We start from the raw sequence: 12,317 nt of genomic DNA on the forward strand, positions 1-12,317 counted from the left end.
GAGAGGGTGCGAGCTGGAACGGGGCAAAGAGGGCGGTCCCCGGTCGTGCCTGGCCTTAAATGGGCTAGGCCACGCCTCCCCGGCCCCGCCGATTGGCGGGCAGGGTTGCAGGCACGCCCGGGGATTCCCCTGTTCTCGCGGGGGCAAAAGGCCAGCCCCCGCGAGTGGAGTGTGGGAGGGGTTAGCCCGCAACCCCCTCTCCTCTCTAGCTCGGAAATGGCTTTGTGGAAAATGCACCTCCTCCCCTCGCCTCCGCCCCGGAGCCGCGGCAAAGGCGTTAAAGAGCCGCATGCGGCTCCGGGGCCGCGGGTTGCCGACCCCTGGGCTAGCTAGAAACTGTGTCTCAGGTGCAGTATCTGCTTCCAGTTTCTGGGAAAGTGGGTATAGGGTTGTATACAAATTTAATAAATAATACTAACCAAGGGTCATGCTTAAGTCAGATTTTGGGTATGTAAGATCCTTCATTTAGAACCTGTGACACACAAACACACACACATGCGCCTATGTTTCTCACAGCATTTGAATCTGGAGAAGTTGTGAAAACTCTGGATTGGTGTCTGAATGAACGGTTGGACTGGATATGGGCCAATAAACTGTATTTGAATCCTGGAAGGAGAGGCTCTTGGAGTGGGTGATTCCCCTACCTAGGAGACTGGAAAGTTATCTGTTCTCCATAGGGTTGTACTTCCTCTGAAGGAGCAGGTGCATAGCTTGGGAGCTCCCGGATACATCTCCATCACTAGATGCTCAGATGTCCTCTGTGATTAGAAGTGCCTTTTACCAGTTCTGCCTGGGTTGCAAGCTATGGCCATTGTTGCACAGGGATAGCCTGATACTGCAACATGCTCTGTGTGGAAATGTGATTGGGCTTCGTTTAGAAATTCCAATTGGAGCAGAATGCAGCAGCAAGACTGTTCATGGGGCCACATGGCCAACAACATGTGACACCATTGTTAAAGCATCTGTGGTGGCTGCGGTCAATCACTGAAATTATCTGCAGGAGTGTGGTTGGTTATCCCCTGAGTTGATGAGGCTCATTTGACAGCAACTAGAAACTGAGCCTTTTGTTTTATTGGCCCAGTCCTGTGAACTTATCATTGAATAGATGCTTAGCAGGCACTTTCTGTTTTAAAATTTAAGCACCTGTTGAAAACCTTTCTGTGTCACCAAGCTTATGGTAGCAATGAAGAAAAGATATTTTGCTAATAGTTAGTGGGTCTCTGATTATAACTTTTTATGTGGTTTTTCTTGTATGGTTTTATGTACGCCTGTTGTAAACTACTCTGAAATTTAATGATTAGCAGTATATAAAGATTTTTGTTGATAAATAAGTAAAGCACACTTTCGCAATGGTGCAAACAAGTTTTATTTAAAACAACTGAGTAACATGCTGTGTTCAAGTTACAAGACTTCCAACTGTTCTACAGATGAGTTCTCACCATGTTTTTCTGAAGTTCTATATACACTTAAATTGGAATAAGTTCCACTGAACGTGGTGGAACTTCTGAGCAACAATAGAGAGGGTCAGACCATAAAACACATAAATTAGAAAAGAGTGGTTCTGCCAGCTGCAGGGCATTCTTTGAATTTCTAATACACCGAATGTTATTACAAAGAACTGCTATGATTTTAAACATTCTAGCCTGAGTTATGAATTGTGTCAAAAAGCAGGGAGAGAAATCATGACCTGCATTGTTCTTTCATCTTGCCATTCTTAGGTAAGACTGAACAAACCCTCTTTAATTCTAACATTTTGAACTGCTAGCCTGAAATGCAAGGAACTGAATGCACTACCACCAGCCCTTGGTTTTTAGTTCCTGCTAGCTCCTATGAGCAGAAACAGTTGGCTTACCCAGCCGGAAACCGTTCCTTCAGAGCAACTTCCATAGCTTCCTGCATTTTCACACATTGAGAGCTTTTGGTAACCATGCACGCAATTATTGTTAGAGCCTGTCTGAGTCTCATCTTGGTTGACTCCTTCACTCCCAGAAAGGAAAGGACATTTGGGGATGGGCAGTCAGCATGGCATACTTAGTGACTGCTTTTGTGGATTCTTTGGTAGAACACCTCATGTCTTGTGCGTCTACCGTATGTATAGCATAACCTTCCTAGGTTTGAGACTTGGGACAGTACTTATTGTGTCTTAATTTATCCTCGTTTCTGTTCAATGCATAGCAGAATAGTGCAGGCTTGGTGCCAGCCCTGTCAGCTCCCTCTTGAATCAGTTACTTTGTAACTACTAGGGTAGTCAATCTATATTTGCTTCAATAGAGAGAGAGTTTCCCCTTGCTACGTATATAGCAGCCACATTCATAGTGGCCATATCTGCTTACTGGGAATTTGCATTTAAGTTGTCAGTTGGAGCAAGAAAGGGGAAATCCCTTAACATAACACATGTCTGGGTACCAGGGGAATACAGCATTGGTGTCACTGAATAGCTGGGATTATGTAACCTCATTTAGGGTGTTGAATGGCTCCCTACTAAAAAAAGAGAAAAAGGTAAGTTCATGACCAGCTACTGACCTGTATCTGGCTTTCTTTTTTTGATAAACCTCTTTTGGAGGAAGATTTCCAAGTTGCTGTATCCCAAGAGTTCAGAATAAATAACTGGAATAAAGTGTTTTGACACCGTCTTCAAATAATTAGAGAAATAAATTATCAGTCTATTTATTGCAACCTCTCATCCCTGGGCTACATATAGTTCTCATGTCTGCAAGTTTATAATCAACACAAGGAATTGTACTTTGCTGTTCATTTTTAAGGAGCATATGCCTAATTGCACTGTTTATATAGTTAGTTTCTAGACTCGGTTCATAGTGCAGGTTCTTAGCTTTATAGCCTTATCTGGTTTGGAACCTATGCAATTTAGCTCATATCTCCTTTTATGAGCCCTTTATCCTTCTTGCTTTGTAAGTTGTGCCTCTGTCTCAATGTGACTTTGTCACTCAAAGCAAGCACTGCTTTAGCAATGAGCAGAGCTTATACAGTCAAGTTGCAGCTTATGCACATTTAACACACAGAATTTCAACTTTATGCGCTTGTCTGTAAAAAGGTGAGCATCCAACGGGAAAGTCAACAAACCCATTGCACTCACCTTGGGGGAGTGTTTGGAGGTGCAGGGTGAATGCAGCAGCCTTGGGAGAGAGTGCAGAGGTGCAGCTGGAGGATTAAAAAGCATGGCCATGAAATGCAAGCCAGGTTCCTCCACTGGTGTGCAACATTGGAGACAATGATTGGTTCCAACACTGCAAGGAAAAGTGGCTGCGTTGGGCTGCTTGAGAGGATGGCATGTCGGTCTCCAATGTGGCGTGGAAATATAGCTGCAATGAATCCAGCATCTGTGCCATCAAGGTTCAAGAGAGAAACCTGTGAGGCTGTGACAGCAGGTGTTGCAAGGCTTTAGTGAAGACCGCAGAGGCATTATACTTATGGCTGGAAGACATGAACTGTAAACATGTGCCTGTCATGTTGAGACAAAAGACTCTCAACCTGTAGGCACTCTTCAAACCTTCTGCTATGGATCGGCAGCCTGGGAAGGAATTCAAAGCCAGCCATGGTTGGTGTGACAGTTTTAGGCACCACTTCAACCTTGAAAATGTGGACATAATTGGTAGAGCTGCATCTGCAGACGAAGAGGCAGCAAAAGCCTACCCTGAGCAATTAAAGAAGCTGATAGACAAAAAGGGGTATTTTCCTGAGCAAGTTTCTAATGCTGACAAGATGGGCCTCTTTTGGGAGGGGGGAATGCCTGACCAGACTTACATCTCCAAAACAGGGAAACAAATCCCTGGCTTCAAAGCAGCTAAAGATGGTGTGGCAATACAGTTGAGCATTTAATACAGGTCAGAAAACCCCCAAAGTCCTAAAAGGCAAGAACAAAAATAACCTTCCTGTGTTCAAGTAAAGAGACTTGGATGACTGCAGCAGCTTTTTGGATTGGTTCCACAAGTGCTTCATTCCCATGGTGAAGTTCTACCTTGAAGAGAAACAACTGGACTTTAAACTGATTTTGGACAGTGCTCCTAGCCACCCCGAGGCAACCCACTTTGTCCTTAACAGTGTTTAAATTGTCTTTCTCTCCCCCAATATGACCTCCATTATCCAACCTCTTGACTGAGTTGTGTTTCGCAGATTCAAGGCAACTTAAACAAGGCTAGTTGCATTACTTACATTGAGTCATCAGTGAATGCATGCTGGTGAAACTTATGAAAATAATGTCGGAATGGCTTTGAGTGTTTTCCAACAATCAACAACAAAGTGGAACATATTGTCCAGATATTCAGGCGAGTGGGGGTTGATTGCTTTGCTGGCGTCAAGGAAGTAGTTGAATAATTGAGGGTCTTGGACAAACATTGACTAATGAAGAGCATCCTGTTCTCACAGTGGCCAAACAGTTGCCTGTGGGAAACCAGCAAGCAGGATTCGAACACAGGAACACTTCTCTTGTGGTTTCCAGCAGCTGGTATTCAGAAGCCTCTGACTGGAGGTAGAGCATAGTCACCATGGCTAGTAGCTATTGATAGCCCTGCCCTCCATGAGTTTGTCTAATTCTCTTTTAAAGCCGTCTAAGCCGGTGGCCATTACCACTTCTGTGGGAGCAAGTTCCGTAATTTAACTGTGTGCTTTTATCAGTTTAAATCCGCTTGAATTCGCTCAAGTCTTCCAAACAGAAAAGCACCTAAATGATTTGATTGCTGACTTTGATCCCTTTCTGGAACGAAGCCTCAAAATCACACATGGTGTTACAGACACTTTCAGTCTTTATCAAGAAATGTTTGAGCAGCTCAAGAGATAACAGTGACAGTTGCTAATCACCATGTTTCTCACAAAAAATAACGCAGCAGCAAACGAGCCCATGCAATCTACTTCTGAAGCTAAATCAGAGCCAACCACCTCACATGCAACTCGCCATCATACACCCAAGCCTCTCCCATCACTTCATGGAACAACATCAAGCACTGAAGAGGAAGGCTAAGTACTGTAGCTGGTAAGTGCTGCACCATGATTTTTATGGGGCATTTCTCAGTTTTAAAGGGTTGTTCAACTATTTTGGATTTATGTGTTACCCCTGAAATGTAATGCACACATAATATGTAAGTCAGCAATACTGCCATTATCCCAAGGAGAAGGCCTTATAGGAAACTACCACAGATACATTGGGGGTCAGAGCTGAGGAAAATATTTCAACTGTGTGTATTGTTGACCCTGGCTGGCGGTAGCTCTTCAGGTTTTCAGGCAGGAGTCCATCCTAGCTCTTCCTGTATATGCTGGGGGTTGAACTTCAGACCGTTTGCATGTAAAGTATGTGTTCTTCCACAGGGTTATGGCCCTTCCCTTTTCTTTTTTCATAAAGATCATAAAGCATTTTTTGTTCCACAGAAAGCCTGGCTGCTGACTTCTGAGAATGTTTTAATACTGCCAGTTTCTCCAGTTTATTTTATTATGAGTGTTTTTTAAAGATGAATAGCATAATATCATAAGCTATCTTCAGCTTCAAGGTGGCAAGAGACACAAAATTTTAAATAATATTTTAGAATGAATATTATTTATATTATTTAAAATTTTGTGTCACTTGCCCCCTTGCAGCTGAAGACAGGGACACAAAATTTTAAATAATATTTTAAGAGAAAATCTTGGATGTGGCCAAAGCTTGACAAAGACTCAGAAGTGAGAGGAAGGCTATGGTCTGCACAATCCCCTGGTCACTTTTTCTGTGATGGTATTCTTTTTTGCTTACTTGTTCCCCGTTTCCACGTCTTTACTTCTCTCCGTACTATCATCCTTCAGATTCTTTGAGAATCTTTAACTTGAGATAGTTTAATTTTAACAGTATTATCCTCTGCTTTTTTCGCCCTATAGGACGCACTTTTTCCCCTCCAAAAATGAAGGGGAAATCTGTGTGCGTCCTATGGGGCGAATGCAGGCTTTTGCTGAAGCTTGCAGAGCGAGAGGGGTTGGTGCGAACCGACCCCTCTCGCTCACCAGGCTTCAGGAAGCTATCAGCAAGCCTGGGGAGCCCGCGGGAGTTTCCGCAGGGCTCCCTAGGCTGCGGATAGCAGCCTGCTGCACGGAGCACGGGGCGCGCTTCAGGCAGAAATCCGCAGCCTAGGGAGCCCTGAGGGAGTTCCCCCAGCTTCTCCCCAGCGCCAGCCCCACAAGCTCAGGGGACAGCGGGGAGGTGGAGCGTCGCCATCCCGCTGTTCCCCGACCTGCTTTGGATTCCCTGACCTGGTTTTGGGGGGGAAATAAAGGGGGGGAAATTTCCTTTATTTTCCCCCCAAAAAACTAGGTGCGTCCTTATGGGACGAAAAATACGGTATGTTGTGCTCCTCTTGCTTTCAGGCCGAGGGAGCTGGCGTTTTTGGGTCAAGTGGCCAGCATGACTAAACCACTTCTGGCACAGTGAAACACCGTGATGGAAGCCAGAGCGCACGAAAACAGCATTTACCTTCTCTCGATCTAAGCTAGAAACCAAATTGTTGGAAAGTAAAAAAAATTTTTTGTCAAAAACGTATAATTTATTACTACAATGCACACAAAAGATGAAGTAAAAGAGGTAATGATAAAATGGGTGAAAGATTTTGGGTATAATATTCAATTTGATTCATGGTCAAAATTATGGAATGAAGGAATTAAATTCATGGCATGTATGGCATTGAAAGAAGATATAATGAAAATGATTTATAGATGGTATTTAACTCCAACCAAACTAGCTAGAATGTATAAAATGAGAGAATTGTTGGAAATGTAATATTAAAGGAGACTTCTATCATATGTGGTAGACTTGTCATAAAGTTAAATTATTTTGGGGAAAGATGTTTAGGTATACTTTTTAAAAACAACAACAACAAAGCTGAAGCATTCTTGTTGGGTTTGATTGGAGAGGAAATATCTAAAGTTGACCAGAGATTCTTTATGTATGCCACTACGGCAACTAGAACTTTGTTAGTACAAAAGTGGAAACAGCAAGAATTACTGATGGTGGAAGAATGGCAGACGAAGATGATGGACTATGCAGAACTAGCAAAGCTGACAGGGAAAATCTGAAACCAGAGTGACCAAGTGTTTTAGAGAGATTGGAACAAATTTATTCAGTATATAGACAGTTACTGTAAACATGTAAAGACACAGGCAGGACGGAGATAAACCATGCAGTGTATATTAGAATAAATTTTCTATTTTCTTCATCAAGTTTATGATAAGATAGGACAAATGTAGAATTGTGATGATATAAATGCGTGAAATTAATATGTGTTTTATAAAAACCAGACAATGGAATGAAGGGAAGTCGAGTAGCTTGGTGGAGCTAAAAATGTATAAATGGAGATAAGATGTTATAATATTGTTAAAAATCAAAAATCAATAAAACATTTTTTTAAAAAAATGGTGTTTACCTTCCCGCCAGAGCGGTACCTATTTTTCTACTTGCACTGGCATGCTTTCAAACTGCTAGGTTGGCAGGAGCTGGGACAGAGCAATGAGAGCTCACTCGGTTGCGGGGATTTGAACCGCCAACCTTCCGATCAGCGAGCTCAACAGGCTCGGTGGTTGAGCCCACAGTGCCACCCACACTTTTTAAACCTTTTTTACCTTTACCTACCTACTAGGCTGACAGGATTTACTAAAACTGTTTTTTTCTGCAAAGAAAAGAGTTCAACAGTGGAACGGATTCCCTTAGAAGGTGGTGGACTCTCCGTCCTTGGAAAGTTTTAAAGCAGAGGTTGGATGACCATTTGACATGGATGCTTTAGTTGAGATTCCTGCATTGCAGGGGGTTGGATTAGATGACACTTGGGTACCCTTCCAACTCTACAATTCTTTGATTCTAAGAGATGTTTGGTATGACCAGGTTTCTTACTCTCGGACCCTCCCATCTTTTCTTGGCACACTAAATACAAGCTGTTAACTGAGATTACTATTTGAACAATTCAAACAAGATTGGTTACTGTTATGAAGCAATCCCAAGAATGCACATCTGTGACCTAAAGCTCTGAAAAAGATAGAAAGCAAGTAGCTTATATGTTGTATTTTATTAGAGCTATGATTTTATGCATGTTAATGCTTCATTCTTAGCCAATCTAGGCTATATATTAATATAAAGGCAGTCTTCTAGTTTGTGTTATGAAACATTTTGTTCATTGAAATTCACCAAATGGATTGCTATGTTTGTTGCCAACATTGCAGGAAGGATTTACTTGTGCAAGAACCTGGGATATTGCGTGCTTCTAAACATCTCATTGGCCTTACCACTAAATCATTATCTGAAATTTTGGAGCATCAAAAGGAGAACAGAATATTCTGTTCAGGAATGCGAGCCAATAAAATCCTGATAAGTGTAGTGCACATTAGCATACAAAATGTAACAAACTAGAATGAAAGAGTGATTAAGCCAAGCAAAAATTAAGCCATTTAGCATTTACCTTAAGGCCTTTAAACAGTCCTTGTTTTGTGAAGGTCTGGTGAGGAAGATGTACTAGCTACCAAATTATGTAATATTGGAGCCATCAATGAGAAGTATGTGTTCTTCTTCCACACCAAGCTAATCTTAATAGCTTGTGTTCTCTTAGTAGAAGTGTCCTCTTGATCTTGATGAGAAAGCTCTGGTGCAATGGTTATGTATGGTATACTCCCCAAACCAGCATCTTGAGTTTTGCCCTGTAGCCAGTGCCATTGGCAGTGGACCAGCCTATTATTCTTTCTATTGTTGCATCAGTTGCTGCATTTTCTATCAGCTGCAGCTTCCAAGGGGTTATGAAGGGCCTCGGGTGTAAGGCAATTTATAGCAGTCTATCCTAGCAAGTAGGGACGCGGGTGGCACTGTGGGTTAAACCACAGAGCCTAGGACTTGCCAATCAGAAGGTTGGCGGTTCGAATCCCTGCGACGGGGTGAGCTTCCATTGCTCGGTCCCTGCTTCTGCCAACCTAGCAGTTCGAAAGCACATCAAAGTGCAAGTAGATAAACAGGTACCGCTCCGGTGGGAAGGTAAATGGCAGTTCCGTGCGCTGCTCTGGTTCGCCAGAAGCGGCTTAATCATTCTGGCCACATGACCCGGAAGCTGTATGCCAGCTCCCTCAGCCAATAAAGCGAGATGAGCGCTGCAACCCCAGAGTTGGCCACAACTGGACCTAATGGTCAGGGGGTACCTTTACCTTTACCTATCCTAGCAAGTTACAGGGTTAAGGCGATTAGCAGATTATTTCCCAGCTCCATTGAATGCTGTAGTCCAGGGATCTCCAACAGGTAGATCGCAATCAACTGGTAGATCACAAGGTGCCTGTGATAGATCGCGGGACCGTCCCCCCACCCAAAAAATAGAAAAGAAAAAAAGCTCAGCAACTATGACTTCCCAAAAAAAGCTCTGCCAGTTTTTCGTTTTTTTTATAGTGGGAGTAGATCTCAGTCTCTTGAAAGCTGGACATGCCCGCTGTAGTCTGAACTAAATGAAGATGTGAAATATATCTCTGGCTACTTTTGGTGGTTCAGGCAGCAGTCGATACCTCCTGCTTCCTTTTCCACTTCAGTACTTAATATGGCTGGGTGATATTTGCTTTTCAACATTGTGATATATCACCATCCAAACATTGTGATGTAGTGATATATCATGATGTTGAAAAGTGGAGGGAGGTACAGTGCCGAGACCGATGCAGTTTGTTCCTCCCTCTGCTTGCCAGGCACTGTAGGTGGAGAAGGGCCTCGGGAGCGATGGCAGTTTCACTCATGATACAGTGGTGCCTCGGGTTAAGAACTTAATTTGTTCTGGAAGGTCCATTCTTAACCTGAAACTGTTCTTAACCTGAGGTACCACTTTAGCTAATGGGGCTGCCTGCTGCCGCTACGCCACCACCACACGATTTCTGTTCTCATCCTGAAGCAAAGTTCTTAACCCGAGGTACTATTTCTGGGTTAGCAGAGTCTGTAACCTGAAGTGTCTATAACCTGAAGCGTCTGTAACCTGAGGTACCACAGTATACCGCTGGGTGAAGTTGCCATTGCACTCTGGCCTTCAAACCGGTTCTGGCCTATGTATCAATGCATCGCCCAGGCCCTAGTGCCTAACCAATTCTGAAAACAGTTGGAACCATAAGACTTCAAATATGGATTACCTTAATTTATGCCTGGGCTGTAAGCTTTATTTATGGCACCATTATTATTTAAACGACTGGCTACGGAAAGGACAGTAGCACCACAGTACACCCAGGTCCTGCTGTCCAAACACTCATTATACAAAAATTCACTTATCCAAACACAAGGAATTGGTACCAAAATCTCGCTATACACACTGCAGATTCAGGTATCCAAACAGCCCAACGGATTTAAAAACACTTAGGTCAGAGTCTACTAGGCAGCCTACCTGGTGTTTTACATCAATCTCTAATCTTGAGGAGTAACAATATCCAGGGGCCAAATGTTCTGGGAGGTTGCATTACAACAATACCTAAAAATTGTCAGGCATGCAGATGAGAAGGTGCTGCATGGCAGGAATTCTACAAACCCATTCAGGTGTTGTGCATTCATCATTCAGAAGCTGGGTACCCTGTACAAACCCTGGGGAGCTGTAGAAAAAGCTCTGGTTAAAGAAAATATTGTTTTGTTTTTTAAATTGATACAATATTTATAGTGTTTGAGAGCAACACAGGCCAAGATTGCAGTCAAGATGGGTAGTCCAAAATGTGATTGTTGTAGGTTGGCAGGGGTTTTCATGGGGCTTCAGAGAAGGCTGTAGAGAGCAAGACATGGTGCTGGTTGTGTACACTGGTAAAGTTTAATCTGAAACTTTTAAGGAATTGACTAGTCCTGCCTTGCTAACAGCTCTCTTTTCCTTGTAGCTCCCGCATATCGCTCAGAATGGAGGCTTGTATAAAAGACCTTTCAATGAAGCTTTTGAGGAAACACCAATGCTGGTTGCTGTACTGACTTATGTAGGCTATGGTGTCCTCACCCTTTTCGGGTATCTTCGAGACTTTCTGAGGCATTGGAAAATCGAGCACTGTCATAATGCAACAGAAAGAGAAGAACAAAAGGTAAATGCTTGCTGTTACCTTTGCTTCAGAGACAAGGTGGGGTTGAACAAGTTTGTGGTGAAGGAGATGTAGCTAGTCTTTTGTAACTATGTGTTTGGCTTAGACTGCATTTGGACATAGGGCCAAGCCATAGTTTGTGCTAATTGTAATTTTGCTGAAATCCTGGCTGTGTCCTAGAATATCAGCCAAAACATGGTTTGTGAGGGTTTTCTATTACTCTTTCCTTAATACTGCCCATGGTATTCTAAGCTACCCTGCATTGGTGAACTATCAGCATAATGTTGCCCCATGAGCTGCTCTCTTACTATTGGCAAGCAGCTGAAGTGGAGCAGGGAGACGAATACTTTCTTCCGTGGGCTGATCTCAGCACAGCTGAAAATAAAGTGGGTTCTTGTGCGCAATTCCCTTGCCCTTTTGCAAGGTTGTCTAAGATACCTCTCTTTCTTCCTCTTTCCCACTATTTCCAGGGTTAATTTACTGCTGATGATTTCATTAGTTATTTTAATGTAAATGGCAAGTAGCTGTAAGGCACGTAGGTACCCCAAATGTTACCAAAGTATGACACTTGAGGCGAAGATGCTTACAAATCTCTCTCACACCTTGCAAGTAAGCATTAAATAGCATTATGTACGTGGTTGACTGTTCCCCTTTCCTATTCAAGCCCTCTTACTTAAAAGCTATTGATTATTTTTTAACAAAGAAAGGCAAATCTCTAGGCACCCACTCAGTCACAGCTTAAACCTTCTTAGAAAATATTTTTCAGTCTACCATCACACAGCATTAAGACCTGTGTGACGTTCCTGTTTCCAGGTTTACTCTTACAGTGCATAAATTACACCACCTCTTCCTTTGGTAGGTCTTTCCATGCTCCCTCTCAAGCCCAATATCTTTTTCAACATAGGTCTCTTTCACAAAAGTGGGAGAAGTGTAGCAACATTTTTATTTTGAATTGTTTTGCATCTATATTGCTCCCCAGCTTAGGGACTGCACATAAAAGTTTTCTCAAAAACGTAAGGTGCTTGTTTTTAAAAACAAAACAAAACTAAGGGGCCTTCAACCAAAAATGTTTAGTGGTTTTCAGACGTTATAGAATAAATTGTTTTTCAGAGAACTTACTTTAAATTATTAGAACCAGAAGCAGCAATTTTACTCTATTTCAAAAAATATATTGGTATCCACATAACTGAAAATTGTTTTTAGCCTAATAGTGTAGTGCTTCTAAACATTTTTAAAAGCGAGTTTAAACTTTTAACAACTACTTCCTTTCTGAGTCTGGCGGGCTTTCGTCATGTTGA

General features: G+C 42.6%; 1 protein-coding gene across 1 annotated transcript in view; it reads left to right on the forward strand.

The window, feature by feature from the left end:
* The window catches only part of SPTLC2 (serine palmitoyltransferase long chain base subunit 2), a 62,215-nt gene that overhangs the window by 3,949 nt on the left and 45,949 nt on the right, over window positions 1-12,317 (forward strand). Inside the window, exon 2 of the mRNA XM_028718557.2 lies at window positions 10,828-11,022. Coding sequence (XP_028574390.1) covers window positions 10,828-11,022 — 195 coding nt within the window. The remainder of the gene's footprint in view (window positions 1-10,827; window positions 11,023-12,317) is intronic.

The sequence above is a fragment of the Podarcis muralis genome, chromosome 1 (genome assembly GCF_964188315.1).
Source record: "Podarcis muralis chromosome 1, rPodMur119.hap1.1, whole genome shotgun sequence".
NCBI lineage: Eukaryota > Metazoa > Chordata > Lepidosauria > Squamata > Lacertidae > Podarcis > Podarcis muralis.